At 45.0% G+C, this 23861-nt stretch overlaps 1 protein-coding gene across 2 annotated transcripts in view; it reads right to left on the reverse strand.

Annotated features, from left to right (window-relative positions):
- Positions 1–38: 38 nt before the first annotated feature.
- ssh2b (slingshot protein phosphatase 2b) overlaps positions 39–23861 on the reverse strand; it is a 24076-nt gene continuing 253 nt past the window's right edge. The window contains exons 2-15 of one of the 2 annotated variants that reach the window (XM_080847439.1): positions 18334–18377; positions 10023–10129; positions 9617–9681; positions 9193–9314; positions 8925–8990; positions 8639–8704; positions 8275–8469; positions 6826–6919; positions 6116–6244; positions 5649–5695; positions 5194–5340; positions 4788–4988; positions 2607–3495; positions 39–2161 (exon numbers count right to left, since the gene is read on the reverse strand). In XM_080847439.1, coding sequence (XP_080703565.1) covers positions 797–2161; positions 2607–3495; positions 4788–4988; positions 5194–5340; positions 5649–5695; positions 6116–6244; positions 6826–6919; positions 8275–8469; positions 8639–8704; positions 8925–8990; positions 9193–9314; positions 9617–9681; positions 10023–10129; positions 18334–18377 — 3537 coding nt within the window. In that variant the 3' untranslated portion in view covers positions 39–796. Of the gene's footprint in view, positions 2162–2606; positions 3496–4787; positions 4989–5193; positions 5341–5648; positions 5696–6115; positions 6245–6825; positions 6920–8274; positions 8470–8638; positions 8705–8924; positions 8991–9192; positions 9315–9616; positions 9682–10022; positions 10130–13628; positions 13938–18333; positions 18378–23861 lie in introns of those variants that run through there. The other variant, XM_080847438.1, reaches the window with a different exon arrangement.

Here is a 23861-nt window from a genome sequence, read left to right on the forward strand (position 1 = left end):
AGAACAAGAGACACTAACACCCTAAACACATGCCTCTATATGCAAACTTATATCTGTCTCCAAGTCTTCAAAGCATCTCATAATGTAATAACTGGGCATAAAGTATTTCATCAAATAAATCCTTTGCTTTGTGCACACTTCCACACATTTTTATGACATTTAGGGCATTGACATGTCTTATTCTCTAGCTGTTAATTTAACAATTTGATGTATTAAATGTATCTTTACTAAATAGAATTCAATGACAATTGCATCATGAGACAAGAGCACAGACAAACACAAATAATAAAATTTGCCTTTAAGTGCAAAAAAAAAAAAATCCCTTAGAATGGAACACTAGACTAGTGTGTGTGTGTGCTGGCGTGTGCGTGTGCGCAAGAGTAGAGTTGTCCTATGGAAGTACAGCTGTTTCATAATGTTTCATAATGCAACTGTTATTTCCATTTTTTTCCCCTTCAAAGCAACAACAGGTAAAATGGATCAGTTGTTGAATTGAAGTTGTATTTTGTATGATTTATAACATATTGCACATATATATCTTATGTGCAGTTATTCCATTATGAGTTGGCCCAGGCCTTTTATACACAATCCCTAACAAACTAAATGTTCACATACCTGTACACTCTTTCTCTCTCTCTCTCTCTCTCTCTCGCTCTCTCTCTCTCTTTCTCTCCACAACCACACACACACATCAAATTAATAACATTACAGTCATAGTTACATATCTCAGATACGGCCCTGAATAAACCCACACATCACCGACACAGAAACACTCACACACACAAACAGCAAAAGGTCACACAGTGTGATACAAAAAGCTGACCGTTCTTTTCTTAAGCCTGCGCAGGGGGTGTGTCCTTCCATACTGTTGCCGCGAGGCAACAGAAATCAAGGCTGGAACCGGCTGGGGCGTGTGCCCAGAGTCCTGCGTCTTACCACTCTGCCCATGAGCGGACGGCCGCGGGGCAGTGGCAGGCGATGGCACGATGGCATCGTCATGGCAACGCGTCTCCTCTTTCCTCAGGGTGTCCTCTGTGCTTGTCTGGGGATTGATAGAGGGGGAGGATGGACATGAGGAGAGGGAAGGAGGGGGAGAGGTGGATGAGGGATGGTGCTGAGGGCATGCCCTCTTCTTGGAGGCGTCGTCTGCGAGCAGTGTGCCGAGCGTCCAGTAGGTGGGCGATAGGGCAGCGGGATCCAGATCCCATTCACTGAGGTCGTTGGCGGTCAGCTCCAGGGAGCCCAGCTTGGCCAGAGAGGCGGAGCGCTTCATCAGCGAGGGCGGGGTGAGCCCAGCCTGTCGGATGCGCGCCTCTACCTCCCTGGCTCGCTCCCTGGGGTCTCGGATCTTGGCCCTCCTGTCCGGCAGCCAGGACTGGCCGATGCTGGTCTCCAGGACACTCCGCACCTGCCAGAGGAAGGCCCCCAGCTCCTTGAGCATCTCCCACGCCTCCCGCAGGTCTGCCTGGGTGCGGGGGCCGAAGAGGCCGTCCTTGTCAGTGCTGGATTCCTGCTCGGTGACACCTTCCAGGTGAATGACGGAGGCGGAGGCGACCGTGAAGTCGGGCTTTGAAGAGGAGCAGTCAGTGCTTGGAGTGGTGCTGGTGCTGTTGGGTGTTTTTTCTGCATGAATGTGTGCCTCTGATGAAGACGATGTGCTTGAGTCTTGGGGATCTTGTGGAACCCCCGCTTTCTTCCCTTCATCTTTCTCTCCCTTCACCTCAACCACCCTCCCGTCCTGTTTCTCCGTACCTTCAGGGTCCCCCTGCGGCGTGACTGAGTCAGAGTCCTGGCCAGGGGGCTTGTCCTCCGCTCTGTCCTTAGGGATGAGGTGGACTGGAGACCGTCTAGGGGGACTGTGGGGGGCAGAGGCAAGCACTGGGGCCGGGGGGACGTCCAGCTCCTGCCGGAGTCTCTGCTCCAGCTCCCTGGTAGCCCGGCGGACGGTCCCTTCGGGCCGATCACCAGCACCAGAAGAGGCGGCGGGCTGGAGGGGGTCCTCTCCTGATGCCGTCTCCTCCTCCGCCTTCTTAAGACCCGCCTCTTCATTGTCATTGGAGCAGCATGTGTTTGATTGGCAAGCAGTGCTAAGGGCTGGGGTTACAGTGTGCGTAATGGACTCCAGTTCTGTGATAATGTGGTGCACGGACACACCAACCTCCTATAGCAGAGAATGAATTAGGGAGAGGAAGAGAGAGAGAAACAGACAAAAAGTATTTTTAAAAGGAGTGTGTGAGGAGTGTGCTTCATAAAAAAATAATACAGTGTATGAAAAGAAAATTAAAAACGTTTTGTATAAAACAGATGGAGTGCATTGTGTATTCACTATTCTGGACCAGGAAATCTCTATGCTGTTTCAACTCAAGGGGGCAGTACAGTACAGTGGAAAATGATTGTTTGTTCCATAGTTCCAAAGATCTTTGTCTGCACCTACACAGAACCTTAAGGTACAAATAACATTCAAATAGGCAGTGTGGATATTTGCAGTGATTGGCTCATAAGCAGCTCGATTTCCTGTTGAGAGAAAATCTATCCACACTGTAACAAGCACTGGCACTGTACAAAACACAAAGGGAATTTTAAGACCAATGTTCATTCAAAATTACCTTAGCCTGTTGGTCCCCGTTCCCTGGGTCCTCTTGGAGAAGTGGCTCAGCTGCCAGCCCTGGGCCCCTCTCCTGGGGTGAGTGCTGCTGGATCTGCTCCGTAGGGCAGCAGGCTGGACCCTCCAGGGACAGGCCGAGGAACTTCTCCCGGGCACTAAAAAAATCAATATGGTCTGTGCTGAGAGTTGGCTTAGCGTCGAGCGTGATCTGCTCCAACGTGGCACTGAGGTGGTCGTCATCGCTCCCCTCATTTTCCTCCCCATCAATGAAGAATGTGGGGTTACACTTCTGGCTGTTTTTGCTCTCAGGCACGTGTGCAGACAGCCCACCCTTCGGGCCTTCCCCGACACATCTAGAGGCTTGTGTGCTTGAGTCAAAGGTCTTTACGGCCTTGGTCACTGATAGGTGTGCGGGAGCATTGCTGTTTCCATCAGGCACAGTGGAGGACGCCTCAGAAAGTCCAGAAGCAAGTTCTGGGGCGAGGGGCGAGGGGGGAAGGTGATGGAGAGCTGGTGGCGGGTGAGGGCGCCCGACTGGCACCGTCTCTGCCACAGTCACCGCAACTGTGTCGGGCCTCGCCTCTGGCACCACGGTGGCCGCACGCGGCTGAGGGAGTTTGGAGATAGGGAGGCCCCCTTCCTGTGGTTCACAGAAGCCGTTGGAGATAGGGGCCTCCAGCGGGTCCTGGGCTGCCACGGTGCTGGTGGAGGCTGGAGAGAGACTCTGGAGGAAATCCTGGAGGGAAGGCGAGGGCTGGGTGCAGCTCTGGTTGCGCGGGTTGGAGCGGCCCAGCGTGTGGGGCCCAGGGGCTGGCTTCAACAGTGGCTCATGGTTATCAGAGAGGTTGCCATCAGAGTGGGAGCGCCAGAGCTTATTGTGCCTCTGCTTACTGAAGGAGAGAAATACAGAGAGAGAAGGAGAGGAAGGAAGAGAGAGAGAAAAAAATGTCAGGGCCAATGATATCAAGGCGTATGAAATTGATCTCTATGAACGCTTAACTACCTTAAAGTACAGAGGACATGGATAGAAAGAAAGAGAGAGTAAGATAGTAACACAAAGAGACAAAAGTCAAGGATTTTTGGTTTCGTCTTTCTTTCATTTCGTCTCCCATATTATGGAAATATTTATGCCTCTCACAAGGACAGCTTCTATGTATGCATATATATGCAAAAGTTAAACTATGTACTTCACGAAACAGATACAGTTGCACATAGCAGGCATTCCTGTGAGTTGCTTACCATTGAATGCTACATAGGATGACTGTGAGTCAAAGCTGCAGCCCAGACAATGACAGGTCATTAAAACCTGTGCAGTATAGTCATTTAGATCAAGGGCATTGTTGCTCAATATTTCAAAAGACTTAACCATACCGGACACAGATCTGTGCCACGTGTGAAACCCCACACACGCACACACACACACAAGCACGCATGCATGCACGCACACACACACGCACACAGGAGGTTGAAGTGAGAATGGAATGCTGTGGAACAGCTACCAAGACACCAACACATACAGACTAAACCATTACTTTGGCATTGCTGATTGCAATCTCCCTAAAACAACACGGATGAATACCCAGTCGACTAGGTTTCATTCACTCATGAGACAGGACAGTAGTTTGAAATATGTGTGTTTAAAATCTCTGAATATAAGAAGTAGGATGTCTAATAAAGGACAAGTTTACATAATATCATTTAATATAATATCCGGTAAAACACTGAAGGTAGTGGTGTTGACAGTGAAGATAATTACTACGGCCTCCTGAGAGAAACAGAAGCACAGGCCCAATGGCAACTCTAAGCCTTCATTACGTTTTGTGTTGAGACAATGGATAGCCTGACTTCCTGCTAAATTAGTGGCTGTCAAAGGAGGCGTTGTGACTCCCTCTCTCTCTCTCTCTCTCTCTCCTTCTCTCTCTCTCATTCCCTCCCTAAATGTGACCACTGAGGATTCATGAGGGATTCACTGGGACTCAACTGTTCAAATATGGATAGGGATATGTTACAGCTTTTTTCATGTTCCCAAAAAAAACAAACAATAAAGGCAAGTAAAGGTTCTAAATGACCAACACCACCAACATCATTATAACCACCATGGAGATCATGATTCTAATAATGGTGGCCATCTTCCCTGCCTTAACAGACGTGTGTGTCACAGATGTTTGGAGCTGTTCCATACCTGGCCAGCAGGATGCCCTGATACTCCTCTAGCTGCCTCATGAAGGAGGGGTTGGGCTTGGCGATGCTGCGCCGCTCCTTCACGTAGTGGAAGGCACGCTCCAGGTCCCAGCCGTACTCCTTCATGGCGTAGGCGATGACCGTCGCTGCCGACCGGCTCACGCCCATCTTACAGTGCACCAGGCACTTGGCACCGGCTTTCCTGAGAGAGGGGCGGAAGGGAAGGGTGAGATGCCAGCTCGAGGCAAACAGAAGGTGTGGTAACTGCCACTAGGGAACGGAAACAGAACTCTACTGACATACTGATGCGATCAGAGATGGAGAGATATACAGAAAGAGAGGTGGAGAGGGAGAGAAAAAAAAAAAAGAGTGTGGTATAAAGACTGGGAGACGAAAGATACACATACTTTGCCCTTGCTATGAATTTGTAGGTGTCATTCCAGTAGGCCAACAGGTCTGTGGCCTCCTCGTCGTACACACGGATGTTGTGGTACTCAAACAGGCCCGGGAAGAAGTTGTCGATCTCTCTGGTCACGTTGAGGATATACTGCACACTAGAGTGGAGAAGGATAGACACAACATGAACGCTGAATTGAATAGTGCAATGGTCCTGCAAGGTTAGTGTTGTTTTTATTGGCCAGGGTGGTTTTAATGCATCCAAACCTGCATATATACAGACACACACACACACACACACTCTATAAACACTGTAGACAGCCACATTTATAGATACTGCTTTTTCCCTAGTGGGCCTGGTCTGTCTGATGCTGCTTAAAACGCTAAGGATCTTGATCTGTATTACCTATAAATAGAGGTCGAAGACGTTGATGTACACATGATCAGAGATATGAACTGTTCTTACCCGCTATTCTGCAGTTCCTCTAGATTGGAGGCGTTCCACTCAGAACCCTGGGAACAGAGAGATCAATCAGTTCTCCCTTCACATATGCTTCACATGTCGCATTCATTTTCCTCCCCCGTCCAGATGTTATTGTTTAAAAAAGGCATCTGTGCCTCAGTTTGTCTCTCTCTCATGCTGCTGTGGACCCAGAGCACTGTGTGTTTCAAATCATTCCCCTGCTCTAGAAATGCTGTTAGCTGATAAAGTCAAGGCAAAAAGCTTGGACTAGCCAGACGAGCATTTAACTGGAGAAGACAGCGAGGCGTGAGATATATAATCTATGACTGTCCAGGGGAAGGGGATGAAAATCAGTGCTGAGAGGTTAAAGAAAGAAGACGATGCTGAGAACAACAAAACGTGACGATGAAAACATCACGAGTGAAAGATGGGATGAGTGGGTCTGTGAGGGGGAGGCCCCAGGTACTGACCAGGAACACGTGGTCAAAGATCTCAGTGGGGCTGTCCATCTGGCCCAGGATGACGATCATCTCGTTGTCGATGTACTCCTTAAACTCCCGCAGGTTACACGTCATGTGCATCTCCAGCTCCGTGCGGATCTGAGGGGCCAGGGAAGGAAGGGATTAGCGCGTGTGTGTCTCTTGGTGTGTCTCTGTGTGTGTCTCTGTGTGTGTCTCTGTGTGTGTCTCTGTGTGTGTCTCTGTGTGTGTCTCTGTGTGTGTCTCTGTGTGTGTCTCTGTGTGTGTCTCTGTGTGTCTTTGTGCGTGTCTCTCTGTGTGTGTGTGTGTCTCTCTGTGTGTGTGTGTGTGTCTCTGTGTGTGTGTGTGTGTCTCTGTGTGTGTGTGTGTGTCTGTGTGTGTGTGTGTGTGTCTGTGTGTGTGTGTGTGTGTCTGTGTGTGTGTGTGTGTGTGTGTCTCTGTGTGTGTGTGTGTGTGTGTCTCTGTGTGTGTGTGTGTGTCTCTGTGTGTGTGTGTGTCTCTGTGTGTGTGTGTGTCTGTGTGTGTGTGTGTGTGTGTCTCTGTGTGTGTGTGTGTCTCTCTGTGTGTGTGTGTCTCTGTGTGTGTGTGTGTGTGTGTGTGTGTGTATGCGATCAGTGTATTTAAGGATGTGTATGGTATATTAGTGGCGTTATGAAAAAGAGTGAGCAGGGCTGCTCGGTCCTTTACACACACACACACACCTCTTTAGATGTGACGTTCTCCAGGTCTTTCTGCATCATGATCTCCCGTAAGCGGGTCTTGATGAGGCGCTCCGTCCTCTCACGTTCCGTCGGCCTACACATACAGAAAAATTGAGGAACACAACAACATCAGTACAGAGTGAAAGCTGGCGTCACACTGAAATACACGACCAAGCGTATAAGGCTGCACTTCACCATTTGCTGTGAATTAACTACCGGGCTGACATTTTTTACATCTTGTTTGTCATTTTGTGACGAGGGGGAACAGTAGAGAGAGAGGCCCTAATTTACTCAAGGTTTCCATGCTGAAACTTGATATCACCCACGACCACACAAAACATACACACTGTAGACTGTACTTGTGTGCTTTGTTGCGCACCCTGTTAGGAAATAAGCCTCGTCCTTTTCTGTGTGCGGTTACACATTTGCATGCATTTTTAAATATGCAAACCTAAATCTAGGTCTACATTCAAAATCACAAAACTTTTCTGAACTGAATGACAAATAAAGCCAGCACCAAAACGACCATCATAAACTTCACCCATCGTTTCAGTGGTGTCATGCCAATTGACTCTTTGGTGGAAAGTACATTTTTAGCTAAATGAAATCTGTTAAAACACTAGGTAGAGATTATTGCCATTCATTACAATTTTGTATGGATCCCTGATGCTTTAAACTATTGAGGAATTCATGTTTTCCTCACAACCAGTAAAATCTTGGCGTTTTGCTAACACTACATTAATATAAATAACAGCAGAAAAGATGAAAGGAATCAAACTGAATCAAGGTTGAATGTTTCCATATCACTCCATTCACATTTACACATCAGTCATTACATTTGTACTACATATACTGCATTAAATACCCGTCCTGGCATGTCAATGCAGACTGCATTGTCTGAGAGACTGACTCACACACACACACATACCAGATGTATTCCTCAACTCGTTGTTTGCCAGATTGAGCGCCCACAACATAGTTGTCTGTTGATTAGCATCAACAGTTACCAAATACACTTGTATCAGAATGGGAAGTCAGGTCACAAGTCATGACTTGTACTGCAAGTCTCACAACGTTCTCTCAAACACCCAAGGCTATTGACTTCATGTTTATGGAGAGCGTTCAGTAGGAGAAGTATGGATGTCAGCTGCTCCAATCCAGCATCTTATTCACTGTAGTTGTCATTGTTAGTTTATTTATCTACTTCTACGTATATATTAAGATTTACTTATCCTCACTGCAACTGTTTACCAAAACAAAAAGTTAAAAAGTGTTCATGGATTCATACTTTCCTACCCATTACCACTTAACTACCTCACAGTCTAATTAATTTACAAGTTAAACAACTTCATGTGTTGCATATTTATTTACTCATTTATTTATCGGAACCATACAGGTTGAAAAAACAAGGAACCCACAAATCTATAACTGTTGAGACTCAGCACTCACACGTCAGAGAAGAGCAGAGGGGAGTCCGGCCGGGTGGACTGCACGTCCTGCATGGCGTTCCACTCGTTGACGCGCGTCTGGTCCGACGAGACGCGGCTCTGGTAGTAGCTGACCCACGTCAGGAAGAGGCTGCCCGGGAAGTAGTTATGGCCCCGGGCCGCCTCACAGGCCTTGTGGAGGGACTGCAGAGCTGACCTGTTCAGGGGAGAGGGGAGAAACCAGAGAGATGAAGAATCTAGAGAGGTACATGAAAATTAAAAGAAAGAATTTGGGAGAGAAAACTATGGGAATGTTAAAAAAAAAGATGAGAATAAGGAGATAGAAGTTAAGGGAATTATGAGATGGGGAAGTTGAGGGGTCTCACCACATGGCCTGGACAGACACGGGCTTGAACACGTGGATTTTGTTGTCTGTGGACACACTGAAGCCCCTGCGAAAGAAAAACAGACATAGCAAAAATGGGTACACCAGTAGTTACTCAGACAGACAGACAGAACCACAGTTGAGTCTCTGCCAGTTGATTGAGTATCCAGACTGTTATACAACACAGTGTCCCCAGAATCACCTCAACACTACAGAACTTTACAGAATATTTATAGGCATGTATATGAAGGTTGGCAAACAGTGTCAAAATGAGATGACTAGCTTACCCATCTCCATCCAAATGGATCAGTGTGTCGCTCCAAAGTGGGAGAACCATGCCAATCGAGCAGGAGCTGCAAAAAACACACACATACACACACGCAGACGCACGCACACGCACACGGACACACACACACATTTTCAAATACAGTCCTACTGAATCCAACTGGCTACCTCCCAAGACATCATTCAGTCTTTCCCATCAGTCATTTAGTAGACACTTGACATAACATGAGAGTGACCGCAAACACATGAGACAAAGAAACAAACACACACCCATCAGCAGGGCTGAAGTCCATGCCCAGAACTACGCTCTCCTCTGTGTCCTGTCTTCCGTTGGTGGACACCACCACCATGTAACGTGTGCACTGTGGGTGGAAACTCTCCAGCCGCACCGCCTGATTGGCACAGGAGACACAGAGGATGAGAAGACAAGAGATAGAAGTGTGAGGGGGGGGGGGGGGGGGGCTGAAGCAAGAGACTCACTGGTATTTGGACATTTGGATATCTGCACACATGGCACTGACCAGGCACTGATGGAATGCCACATGAACTCTGTAAAATCAATAGCTACCCATCTTAAGCGGGACAGTTTGCGCAGCATGTTATCACTTTCATAACCATAGTCTGGGTGTGATAAATTACTGCTTTTTCTGTCTACGTCTTGCCTGTTGCGGATGTGAAAAGAGGAACAGCGTACCAGTTTAATGTTGTCCTCAGGGCGCAGCAGTGTGAACATATTCTGGAGGTGTTGCTGGAGGTCACCTGTAATGAGCAAACAACACATTTTCCTCAACTCCTAACTTCAGTACTTCACTCTGATATGCATCAGGAGCTCCACATTAACTTAGTGTGTGTGTGCTTGTGTGTGTGTGTGTGTGCAAATGTGTGTGTGTGTATATGTGTGTGTGGGGGCGTAAATGTCAATTACGTCTCACCCGGGCAACAAAATGGTGCCTACCACCACTCAACCTTGTAATTAGCAGCTCATTCTCAGAGGCATTTAGAAATATCAAGCACCATGAACCTGGGCCGTCTTACTCTTCACATCCAATAATGAAGCCAGGTTCTTTCTATGACCACCTCTCGCCACTGTGCACTCGTACCTGCATGTTTGTTCCGCTGGGCAGGCAGACGGGAGGACGAAGGGGAACCATTGCCTCTTGGGAGGAAGAGGGCAGCACCTTTCACTGTCAGGAAGCTCTCGCTGATACTGTGGCAAAGGAACACAGAACAGACAGAACACATGTCATGCAAGCTCTAGAATGGGTGACGTGATGCTGAGAAGTATTCAACGGTAGATTGCCGTATTATAATAATAGAGGAGAAATGATTTGTTGTGAGAAGGCTTGACATGCTCAAGATCTGAAGAGCTCGGAGCACAAACTTTGTTGACATTCACACTGTGTTCTCCATTTGAACCCGTAGACAAAGAGCACGCAACCGGCACTGACACTGACAAGAGTCTCACCCAGCGAGCCAAGAGTAGGGCTGCAAGTTGTGACAAATCGAGTCCAATGTGCCTTATGGATGAAGAAGGGCAATAAATGGAACATGTGGGCCTATAAAATCTGTGGTGAAGAAAGGGGGGGCGGGAGAGTCTCTTTCTCGATAGCATTGCCTCAGAGGCAGAGCACTTGGGGCAGGACAAAAACAGAACGTGCTGTTCCTCGGTCTCCCCGTTTCCCGCTTAACAGCTGGCCGTGTGTGTGTGTGTGTGTGTGTGTGTATCGCTGTGTGTGTGTATGGGTGTGTGTGTGAGTGTATGGGTGTGTGTGCAAGTGGCTACTCATGCGTGTCTAAGTGTGTGAGAATGTGGGAATGTGAGCATGTGTGTACATTTGTGTGGATTTCTGAAGTCCAAACTTGACTTGACTTGAATGTTTGAATAATATTCATAACTGGGCTTTTCTCAACTTAGTCCTGACATCAATACATAGCCCAGTCTTAACAAAACGTCATCCCACGTTCTTGGGTAGAAAAACGTATAAATATATAAATAAACCATTTGAATAATTTCACATTTATATGAGCCATAGCATATGTAAGTGAATTAACAAACATAGGCTGACCATAGACTATATGTATCTGTCAATGCTCAATATTTAGAATATTCCAACATGTCCATACACTCTTTATACTGCCAATCTCATTCTTCAGATGAAATACACTAGGGCAGCTTTTCCAGCATAAAATATTCAGCTGGGACCTTAAAACCATGATCAGCTTTAAACTCACTCCATTACTAAACTATGCTGCAGTGGTCCGACATGTAGCTTAACAGAAGAATCCCATGCAAATAATCACATCCAAAGCCCTTTAAAGTAGCTATCCATGTGTAAAATATCAATGACCATAAACTTGAGATTTTTCTTTGAAGGGTGAACATTTGCAGTTCCATTGCAATATATTAAGGTGATGTTGTGTATGCCATAACATGGCCATATTTGTATAACTTCCACGAAGTGTGATGGGGGAATCCAAATCATAGATAATACAGATTCCGCATTCCCTTGTGTCAGATTCCCACATCCTCTTCATCCAGTCTGGTTCTCTTTCTCCCAGAAACTCTGTGCTATGGAACATTCCATGTATATTTCAGAACATTCCTTCTTCTACAGACTTATCTCCATGCATCCTCCGTCCTGCATCCTGAAAGTGACCTACTTGGCATGAGTTACTTTCAATCCCCAAAAGAGCCACATGCCCACATGCAATCTCGGACGACTAATTTCCTCAGAGTTGAGCTGAGGTCCTCTATAGACGGTCATGTCACATGTGCACTCAAGACACATGGACGTTGCTTATCACACAGATGTTCCTGCTCAATATCCTGACCTACTGATATATTTTATACGGTTAAAACCTTTTTTATTTTTTCAATTAAAGCTGTCTTCAGTTCATTCCATATCAATTGTGCTTGTCTACATGTGCAGTATACACAAAATTGAAAGTCCGTTCAAATTCATCACACACTATATTGCCTTCATGTGATGGTAACTTCTAATTCTCATAAAGCAGTGGTCCCATGAATGCAGTGACACAGCATAGAGATCGTGTGAGGGAAATAATTACCACTGGCGCATCTTTCCCTCTCTTCTGCTACTTACCACCTACCACAGACACATGACCCCCTGTTTGCCTCGGTCCGTATTTGTCACTCTCAAGCGGAGAATGGGATAAATATAGGCCAAGGCTGGAGTGGGACCTGGCTATCCCAGCTATGACTGACAGGGGAATGCAACCTAGGAGGTGTAGTGTGTCAAAATCAGCTACCTCGGCGGGTAAAAACTTTGGATTTATGATACGCTCTCCCTACGCAACAGTGACAAACAAAGCTTGCTTTAAATTCCTGCTATGGCTGCCATGAAGACCAAAACTGACCTACTATGCAATGGGAAAGGCCTCATCTGTCACACAAAAGATGTTCCCCCCACTCTGGATTATTTTGGGATTAATCTGCTCCACTGCTGGCTAGCACCATATGTTACAGAAACACCAGAGCCCTGCATCCCTCCTTCCAGTGCAACCCCCCCCCCCCCCCCCCCCCACACACACACACACACACACACACACACACACACACACACACACACACACACACACACACACCATCCTCATGCTCTCATTTTCGATAGTTAAGCACCATTTTCAGAAGTACACAGACACACAGACTACCTCTACCTTCTGCCCTCTTCACATGGGTTTTATTTGCACCACGTGAGTAAACTAGCCCAGCTCATTTACACTTGCCTAGTACTTCCTTGATCAAAGGGACAATGCAAACAGTCTGGGATACCAGTGTTTGTAATTCTGTGTGTTTGTGTGTGTGTGAGTCACCATAGAGTCACCATAGAGATTGGGAGTAAACCCCCAGAGTGCTCAGGATTTATACTCTGGACTCTGGATACATGCACAGACCAGTCCCATACTATAAAGTGCAGATCATGTTTTGTATGTTCATGGTCTGCCCTTCGGTTCAACAGGACTTGTGTCTTCCTCTTTGTTTAATTAATCAGCGTTGCCCCGGAGTGGGGTTGAAAGCAGCTCACTTTCAGAATTTGAAATAACAAAGATTCCAAGCAATATTTGAGAGACAATGCAATGCTGAAAAGCTATACCACTTCAGTTCCATTCACGCATAACATGTCAGACAGACAGCCTTTTTGAAGGGGTAAAATGTTAAGTACATCAAGTTCACAGAGGTGCCTGTTGCATAATGATGGCTAAGTGTCAGACAAAAGTGGAAGTGGGGGGGTAAAAAGTGCCAGACTGTATGTCTAGACCCTTCTGAAACTGTGGTTTCAAAATGAAACTATATTTGCAAATGCAAATAATAACAGTATGTAAGAGCACAGCATCGTTTAAACACAGAGAGTCCTAAATGCATATCTAAAAACTACCATCAGTCCAAATTAGTTTTGCATAATCTGATTGATTTGAGAGTTACACCCTTGCTAAAGGTGGTTTACAACACTGAGAAGAAATTGTCAACACCATTCCTTCTCTACTCAAAGAAGTAAAACACGAACATTTCTGCAAGGAAGCAATAATAGTTGCAAACTAAAGTTCTACAATGAAAGTGCAAAAGATTTAAAGCTGTCAATTAATCTTACAACATGTCGACGTTAACAAATGTAGCGACAGTCCATAACACAAACACAATTCAAGAAAGAAATGATGTGGCATTGTTTACAGAATAGAAAACTTACAATTGATAAAGCTGGCTCTGAGAAACGACGGCATTCTTCTTAAAGTACGGCATGCGTTTGCCACCGTAGCAGGGACACAAACATCCAACGGAAGAGCATGCTTCTACAGCTATACCGCCTTGAGTCATCGATGCGTCGGATAGAAGCCAACAAATCGCTGAGTCTCCGAGTTCATTTCAAGTAGTGCCGTCACAATACCCTGAGATAAACATGACCTACAACAGGTCCAACACAGGCAATTACTTTACGCATACTGGCCAGTGTCATCTGTTTATACTAACTCCTTCTAACAAACTGCACATCATGTTCAATGACTAACCACATAATTCTGGCTAACAGCTCCTATAATGTTTGTTAGCGATAGCTTTCAGTTAGAGGAACATGCGGTACAGTTGGGTCTCGGCAGCTACTGTAGGAGGAGTCTAAATCCATGTGTTATGGTCGTGCTCCGCCCGTACGCACTCTAACGGACACATTCGACCAGTGGGAGCCTATGGTCCATAGAACAGGGATTTCCGAACAAAACCATTACAACATGAGTATTATCGATTATGTTTTTCATATAGAGAGTGAGGGTGACTGACCCACATGAGCAGGTGGCCTCCAGGCTTAAGCAGAATTCATAAGGCTCGCCTCCAAAATAGGCAAATGGTTAAATCAAGAGGAATTAAATGCTTGTATTCCTCATCAAACATTAACCTGCTGATAACTTCGGGAAAACTTAGTAGGCTATGGCCATTCTTTTATGTTATAAATAGCGGACAGAGGACATGTGTGTCAGTACCGATGTGGTTAATACACAGATTGTTTTTGGTTGGGATACAAAAACAGTTTTATCTGAGAGCTGGACAATCCAAACCTTCCTGCCCACCATTGTCTCCTGCAAGACAGCAGTGGAAGAGCCAGGGGTCTGGAATTTCACTTAGCTTGCAAAATCCCTGGCTCGGGAGAGGACAGACGTCATGCGGACAACACTGGGCCTTTTCCCAGCGGACACCACTTCCCCTTTCCCCCTTGGTTCACCTTCCCCTGTAGCCGTTATACGTGCTGAAATTCAAACCAGGGCCTGAAACACTAGGCCTTTGTAAACAGCTACTAGTCCTCCCTCGAAACAAAGAGGAATGACAATGTCACCCGCTCTGTGTCAGCCAAGGTCGCACTAGAGGGACCACAAAGAAACACTACAGATGAACACAGAGGTCTCATACCCTCAATTTGGCATGCTCAGCTGCAGTGTGAACCTCACCCCTTGATCACCGGGGTCATTCTGGCATTACCCACTGAGGATAAAATCACTGTGCTTTATTTACTTCCACTCTAGAGACATGAAACCAGACACACACTAACTGAAGGTCAGGGGAGTGACCTCTTAACATACTGACGGGTGATCAATATCAGTCGCAGTGTAAGCAGGTGAACGATATACAGTGGGGACAATACATTAGTTTGCTTACCAATAGAGTTGGCAAAAAATATTAAATTCCCTTTTTAACAGAAAGTAATGTACATGACATTGACAATTTCAGTGTTTTTTCTGGCCATTTTCGGGCCGAAGGGAAGAGGGGACACTAAATGAAACAGAAAAAGATGTTTCGTGTTTTGATGTTGCAGAACAGAATTCTCCTTTCAAAGTCATAATAAGGACACGGAGAATAAACCATAATGTCCAGTTCACTATTATCCCTCATACACATATTTCAAGGTTTAAGAGCATTCTTAACATCTATGCTGTCTGAAGTGTCACTTACTGTTATGGTATGACTGAAGACTAGTTCTTCATGGAGCATACACAGTGTATTATATGCACACAGATATGCAAATATTTTCTTAGTTCAGCAGCACGCATCAACAATTAACTTCAGGGTTTTGGCATCACTACGATCTATACAAGTTCAACCAGCTATTGGTTTCAGACCCTGCAGCGGAGACGAGCACTATCGTGATAGAAGATGGCACGCGTGTGTATCAGAGGTTAGCAAACACTAGCCAAACAGGAAGTTCCTCTGTGACACACCAAGTTTGATCACACACTATACCATTGGATCAGCCTACATTTTCATTACATGGTGATACGAACACTTATAATTCTAGTCAGAATATGAGTCTGATACTGACTCATTGGGCTGTGATTATGGGGCGTGTTTCAACGAACCAGGAAAAAAATGCCTCTTCGCTCAATTGGATACCTACAACCAATCAGAGCAACATAGTATGACCATCTGATACATTAAAACTTTAACCGGATCCCGTAGGAAGGACGGCAAAAACATATTTTCGATCGACAAATGCCTTGATCGCATTTCTCTGTTCCTCTTTCAAAATGAATGTGTGTCAATATCTGTGAGATATGCCTGCTCACGTACTTATTAGCAGCAAGGCTAGCTAGCTACTATGTGTTTCAATGGATTTTTTGTCTAAGCGTTAGCAATAATGGTCAATAATGGTCTAGAGCGCTTCAGTTAAGACCTACAATCTTCGGCAACATTCGTGTTGCACATACACAACTAACCAAGTCAATGTAGACATAAAAAAGTTGTGTAGATAGCTTAAATCACATAAAATATGTCCCACTAAGCTCCTGAGTCGCCGCCATCTTGGTATGATTTCTAATCTATCTATCTAATCAACTCCAGCGTTGGTTGGTCATCTGTCCATCATCGTATAAAGCCCGCCCTGACAATTTGATTGGTACGACAGAATCCTGACTTCTGATACTCTCTCCCCAACTGCACAAAGCCAGACCGAACTTCCCTGACCAAAAATGTTGTGGGCAGGGTACGGGCTGGTATCCAGGCTAATGAACACTATTTGTAAAGCTGCAAAAAAGTTTGCACAAAATAGTGCCCGCTGTGGGGCATCACTAGAAAATGACAAGCTCTTCAGGAACTTCCAGGAACCCCCAAATACCCAAAGGCCCTCCCCCTCAAACTGATCCCCACACCTGTCTGTTGCAGACTCAGCCTGGCTGCACCTGTGTCTTTTTCCATCTATTCAGGGAAATCAACTGATAGCTTTCAAGCCATTCAACTATTATATCTGCTTTAAGCGAGTGTGTTGAAGACATTAAATCCTGCCTTCTGTATTTAAAGGTAGAAAACAGTATGTATTCATATGCACATGCAAACAGACCAAAGTGAAGTAAGATGATGAAGAAAAGATGTTCCGTGTTGCGCTGTGAGAGGAAGGGAGGGATAGAAGGCACACCCACAGAAGCATGCGAGTTCTTCCCATATCTCAACAAGCTGACCGGTTCTGAGCAAGTATGTAATTTGCATTCATGTACACATGACTCTAATATCTCTGCAAGTCGCTGTTTAAAGCTGCTGTGAGCAATGTGTGAGCCAGCCTTAGCCACCTTACCCATGGGCCTTGGCCACCATCCTGTGCTGAGCATGTCTAAATAATTGGAAGGTAAGGATGCCCCCCACACCTAATTATTGAATGAAGACATACTGTGGTGAATTTGTTTTTTTCTGATGGCCATTACAATGCTTCCATCTCCAGCTTTAATTCGATTTTAGCTGAATGCGGAAATCCAGAGAAACAGGTGCTGTTAAAATACATGGAGGAACAGCATGTGTGGGCTTGCACCAAGCTGACAACAAGTTAATGAAATGACGCTGTCAGCATTTCAAGCTTCTGAAACCAGCCTAACTACATCAGCCCTGTACACAATTGAAAAGCGTCTGATGGAGTGTAAATGCCAAATTATGTGCAGCATTTAAAATGAGTTCACCCGTAACATAACTTCAAAATAGACACAGACTTCAGAAACAAGCATAAAGTCAAGAGTGAGGGAAATCTAACCAGTGGTTCTGTCAATGTTGGACAAAAGGTTCTACCCGTCTTAGCCTTTACACTAAACAATCACAACAAATATGGCTGGAATGATTATTTCTCCTTAAGTCAGTAAATGCTTTCACCTACGGATGACCAACTGCAGACAAATGTGCTGTGTATCTGAGCTCCCTGACTAACTCAGCTCTAAGTTATCTGTGAGGAGAGACCAACATGACCTCAACTGCACAAACATCAACCGCCCTCTAGTGGAAAAGTTAATCTTGCTCTCTGTCACACACAAACTACGGAGGCGGAAATCTTTTCTGAAACAGCTGCCTCTGTGAGGCATGATAAAAGTTATTTAGTTACTTTTCCAATTGTACAATAATCATAGCAACTAAAAAGGAATAAAGACAGCTGTAAAATTTCAGTTTTAATGTTTTACGGGATAAATGAGACATGTAAAATCTGCTGTTGTTGCATTTATACTAGAAAATGACATATAAGGTGGAAAACCTGCCGTAGACACAGCAGTGTTAGTTTTACATATCAACACAGGCCAAGAAGGGAAACACACATGCCCACATCTACACGCTCACACAAACACAACACAACAGCAGGAAGTACTAAAATTGCTGTTTATAGGAGCATGTGAGAGGCCAAGACAGGTTTAACCTGTTTTTAACTGCGACCACAAGCTTGCAGGAGAGTGCAGCTGTGCACTATGATTTGACCGCAAAGCACGGGGGGGGGGGGGGGGGGGGAAGTCACCTGTGACGTCACAGGACAATGTGCGTACCACGGTAGCACCACAGCTAAATGATGACCTTTCAATCTGGCACCAGGAGAATGAGGTTTTGTCGAGTTTTTCACAGGGATGAAATTTGAGGGAGTGTAGTGTGAGGTCTGAGGGAGGTGCTCTTACCTCCTGGGCTGAGAACGGCGGTCTTCCTCCCCGCTGCCTGACTCCTAAGGAGACAAAACAATAAATCAATAAAAAAAGATGTTATCAGACATGAGAAACACACTTGCACAGATGCTTGCTACACACCAATTTTTATGTTTGTTAGAATGAACTGGGATTGTCTGTCACAAACATAATGCTTCAAGACTTAATGAGCTGCAGACATGATTGACAGAGTTTCTGAGCAAGAGGAGGCTGGGGCCAGAGGAGGTTTGCATACAATGACATTTACATAAAGCCATGGGACATGTATGACTTTGCACAATTGCAGGCACACGCATGCATGTTTGTTTTGCTCCAAAAGAGCCTGGCCTACCAACACACACACACACACACACGCACACACACACACAAATACAAACACACAGTGACCAACTAATGACAAAATTCCATCATGGTGACAGACCGTCACTATCCTGACAGCCCAGCACCACAGCTGACGCACTTCAGTGCTCATTGGGAAATAATTACAGAGGACAAAATTAGTTCCTACGCGTGTCAAACGCAGCCATGCTAACCGAGACAGCATGGTAACATTCACATGTCACTACCGGTGACAGGTTCAACAATCTGAGATAAGAAACGCTCCAGTCTGCTTAATGAAAGAACTTTGTTTCTCCCTGCCACTCTTGCTGCTGACCCCTGACCCATTTATGTTAGTGTGAGTGTGTGTGTGTTTTCAGTCAACACAGTCTGGATCGGAACAAAAGGTAGACACTGCAGTCAGGAAATTACAGGCACACTGCACCACTTTGCCCACACTACTGAATACCATCACACACACAAACACACACACACACACACACACACACACACACACACACACAACACCTGATTTACACACACTGAAACATGCACACATATATTTTTTAAAACACCTTATTTACACTCACACACACACACAAACACACACACGTTTCAATTAATAGAAAAGCAACTCCCTAACAATTTCAAAAGACGTTCATGTGAGAGTAACCCGACCTTACTGTTTGGTGCGTGCATGAGCTTCGAAACAAAAACAAGCACACAAACAACACAGAGTTGCATTGAGTCAGCTGAATGGGCATCTTCAGCTGCGGGACCAACCTAATCTCTCTACAAAAATAGAGTTAAACAGAAAATGATACAAGGAGGGGAGCGTCTGAGCGAGGGACCGCAGGGATTTGCTGTTGTTGCCTGGATTCAATTTACACACACTCTGGGAAAATGACCTCAGTCCGTTTTCTAGGTGCGGTCAAGAGGAGAAATCTTCCCACAATAAACACAACAAGGCTTGCACATTTATGAATTTCAGACCGCACGGTTTAACAGTGAAAGGTTCTATGCGTGCAACAATGTATTGCAATCAGAGCTTAGGCCAAGTTTGCTTGCCTTAGGTTTGGTCAGAAAATTGGATGCACTTGGGTTCACAAAACCTGCCCAGTATGACATAATCATGAATTTTGTCCACCCAACCAAGATTGATCCTTTGGCATCTGGCTACATGCAGAATGCAGTTAGGGGTGGTGATGGTTACAAAGAGCTATTAGGGATCTCCAGAGAATAGGCACACTGACTGGAGCTCTAGCTGCCAGGATAGGCATGCTCTTACAGTAATGAAGGAATCAATACTCCATCTCTTGCTTTACTTTGCGACTGATTCTGACATGAAATGAGAGGAGCCACAGCTTTCACAGTAGGGGCTTTTTTTCGAGGCACTCCTGCTTCAGGGTCTTGTTGACAGAACGATAATACCGGAATATGATTTTAGTTCAGTTTACTAGATTTCTGTGATGTGATTTTTTACGACAAAAGCGCTTCAACCACTGGTCAGTGCTGTGTTACAGGCTTACCACATCATATAGAGGAAGAGGAAGCTTGAAAATTGAGAGGTGGGACTACCCCTTTTGTGTTAGGGGACTGTGTGGGGAATCCTGTAACAATATACCATACCGCCAACAGGTCTACCCCTTGAGTGAAACATCACATGTTGAATTGAATACGTATCCCGACAGAATGAGAAACACTTTAAAATGACATCCAGATCCAAACTGTGGCTACAACCATTACAACTGCGTTAAACAATTGACAAAGCCTCTGAGAGTATTTCTCTTGCCCAATGTGACAATAGAGTAAATTGGCCCTTGTCCAAAGGGTGAATGTGTCAAACCTGCCCTGAAGTGGATCAAGCTGTTTGACACCCCAAAAACTCCAGGTCTCAAATCACACTCACAAATCGGTTGATCTGGAACTACTGCGTATGGTGTACAACTTTACTTCGTACGTCAACATGAGCCATTCAAGAGGATTTCTCCATACAAGCAACCGGTCATCTCTTTCCTATCACTTCAATGGAAGACAGACATGTGCAAACAGGCCTTAATCCTGTCCACAAATAACTTATTCCAGAACAGATTAATCACGCAACTGTATACTACCCATATTCAAAAAATCCATTCACAATCTTTGGGAGAAGAGTGCACTGGAGTCCTCTTCAAAGTCAAATGTATTGATTCCTACATATACACATTGCACTCCCTCTTTACACCTGAAGTCATTATCATCCAAACATCCAGTATAGCGGTCAGCCTTCGCTAAATTCTTGGATGCCACTTTTGAGCATGTTCACTCAGGGTTATAGGCATAGCAGGTGCTAAACTTGAGAGCATCTATGGTAAGATAGGTATGTCTATGGACAGAATTGAATTGCAATCACACATCTAGCATATAGCTCAGAAGGGTCAAGACCTCCTGTCGGGTGAATATACGATATATACACTGAAACATATTTGGGACAGACACAACAGACACAAACAGGGACAGACCGGCCCTATGTTCAGGCTTACAGTTTCCTTCTGAATTCTGTGACTGAAACAATACATCAACAAAACTACAGAGTGACACGTAACACTGTAATCACATCATCAAAGGATGTGAGAACAGTGATTGCGAACAGCACGTTAGCGGTTATGAGTAATGACTAATCACAGGAAGTGAAAAGGGATGAGAACAAGGCCGAAACTGTGACACAGATTGCCTCCGTGGGAGATTTTCATAATGCAAACACACAGCAATTGTTTGGGTCCGCATGCAAACTCATCTCCAGGGCTGGGTTTCTGTGGGAGGATCAGACAGGGCTCTTGGGAGTCCCTGTGTTTAGCTCTGGCAGGACAATAAATCTGTACGGTATATACTTGTGATTTTCAGTGTGCTAGATTTTCTGACACACCGCTTGCAGTCAGCACGATGAAGCTGCAAATCATGCACCAACACCTCATGGAACATTATAAACGTCTATTCAGTTTCACTCACTTCACTTACTACCGGTAAACACAAAAGAAATTCAGAGACTTAATACTCTTTCAAATTTGGTATTGTAGCATGCAAGGCTAATTTCAATCCTTATGTGTGCTGATGTGGATGACAAGGCTGTAAATAGTCGCCCCCCGTAATGATTTGGCCATGGGACTTGGTGGTGGTGTCATTCTGAATTAAATGTGTTTATGCCTTCCCTTTCGTGTCCTATATTGGCATCAGTTGCTGTTTTTGTTTCTCCTGTGTGTATTTGATGTTTGATGCCTTATTTAGCCCCACTTATGTTGTAGTATAGGTCTACGTTCATAGTGTGTGCTTTGTCTGTATATGACCTCCGTGGTGTGTCAATGCATTTTGTGTCTGGTACAGTAGATCACCTTCTGAGGGGAGCACTGCCGTGTAAGCAGACAATGTGTTTTAGCTCATTAAGTACTCCTTTGACTTCCTTATAGAATTAGCATAACGTTCTAACTGTATCGACTTCAGCCGTCTATGTTTGTTCAGTGTCAGGTTTCCAAGAGTGATATGTTAGACAATATAAAGCTTATCTGCAAAGAGGAGACTATGCCGATGATGACCGTGTTCAAATTGCCACTCCACCCAAACTCCAATTCGAATGGCGTGTGGGAGAAGGCAGGTAATGCTAGTCAGGTCATGGAAGACATCAAGGACCACAACATCAAGCAAGGCAGAGAGCTAACAATAATAACAACATTAAAAAATAAGTTTAAAAAACAGTAACAATAAGAGAGAAAAACACTACATACATTTCATGAGGCAGCTCACATGGGGCTAGTTAGTGCCATCACATGACAGCAGGGCCCAGAGAGATGGACACCCACTCCATGAAAGCCTTGCCTGTTTTTCATCACAGGTCAAAAGTCAGCCAGGCTGTGTTTGTGTGGCGGTTTGCACATACTGTACCAACAATGGAGGTGAAAATATCCCTCAGAGATCACACCAAGCATGACAACCCCTAACAGCCTTACTTTGATGTCTGGCCCCAAAAACAGCTACTGTTTTTGAATAACACTGTAGCCTTCTTAAAGAGGCACCTCGAGTCAGCATGATGTGTCAGGGTTTTGGGCTGCTTCTGAACGGGATACACAGACTGATATTGAACACCAGAATAGAACACCCATGTGAAGGATTACACCTCAGAGCTCCTTGATATTCTGTTTGAAGTGGCTTAGCTGATTTAGACAGCACCAGCCAGTGGTAGGCTACTCTTGGGAATGTGGGTCTACCTGCTCTCATGGCAGTTAGACTTCGCACCTCACACTTTGAGTGCTAGATCCTGCTGGCTATAAAGATTATAATAAATAGCTTTTCAATACAGGCAAAGGAACAGGCTACAGTGCAGAGTTGTATGCATACACATACATGTCAAAAATGGGCAAGCATAAAACACAACAACTGTGAATAGGCAAATCCACTGCGAGCTTGAAGCGTTTACAGTGAAACATGAACAAAATGATCAGTGTGGAAAGGGATTTGGTCCCATCCAGTATGCCTGATCAAAATGGAAACAAGGTCTATGTGAACCATCATGACTCTGGTATAGCCTCTCGACTGACCCCCGAAACATATGCACTTCTTCACTCAAGAGCTTGTTTTCATCGCCTTGCTAAATATGTTGTGATGAAGTCGTATTTTCGCTTTCTGATATCCAACTCAACATGTAAGTTGTGTAGGGTACAGAATCGCCTTGTCGTTGGCAGGCAACGCGTATAACAAAGTGCCGCTTCCTGGTTTGCTGACGGTTTCAGCCGCTTGCGTGAAGCCCTTTATGTGAATCATTTAGACAGGCTCCTCATTGTGATTGACAAGGTTGAATGTATTTTGGGGACCTACAAACAGTTATTCATATAGAGTTTAGACTCAGAATTACGCATTCCTTGCTCATTTTCGAACTGATTATGCCTACTAAAATGTCTAATTAGTTCCCCATCCACGAGGGTCCTTTTCCGGTAGGAAAGCCAGCAGCAACCTAATTTACATCTCCATAGAAAAGACATCTTCTTTTCAAGTAAATACAGATCTGCGAGCTATGCATGAGCATTATAATCACTAGGTTGCGTGAGATCTGAAGGACCGTCTCAGACGAGTTGTGCTTAATGCTGTAAAAATGTATCAAATGCGAAAGAAGCGCGTTTCTCTTGGCATTGTTTGGGAGACGACTACGTCGGATACAT

This window comes from Sprattus sprattus, assembly GCF_963457725.1.
Source record: "Sprattus sprattus genome assembly, chromosome: 1".
Classification (NCBI taxonomy): Eukaryota; Metazoa; Chordata; class Actinopteri; order Clupeiformes; family Clupeidae; genus Sprattus; species Sprattus sprattus.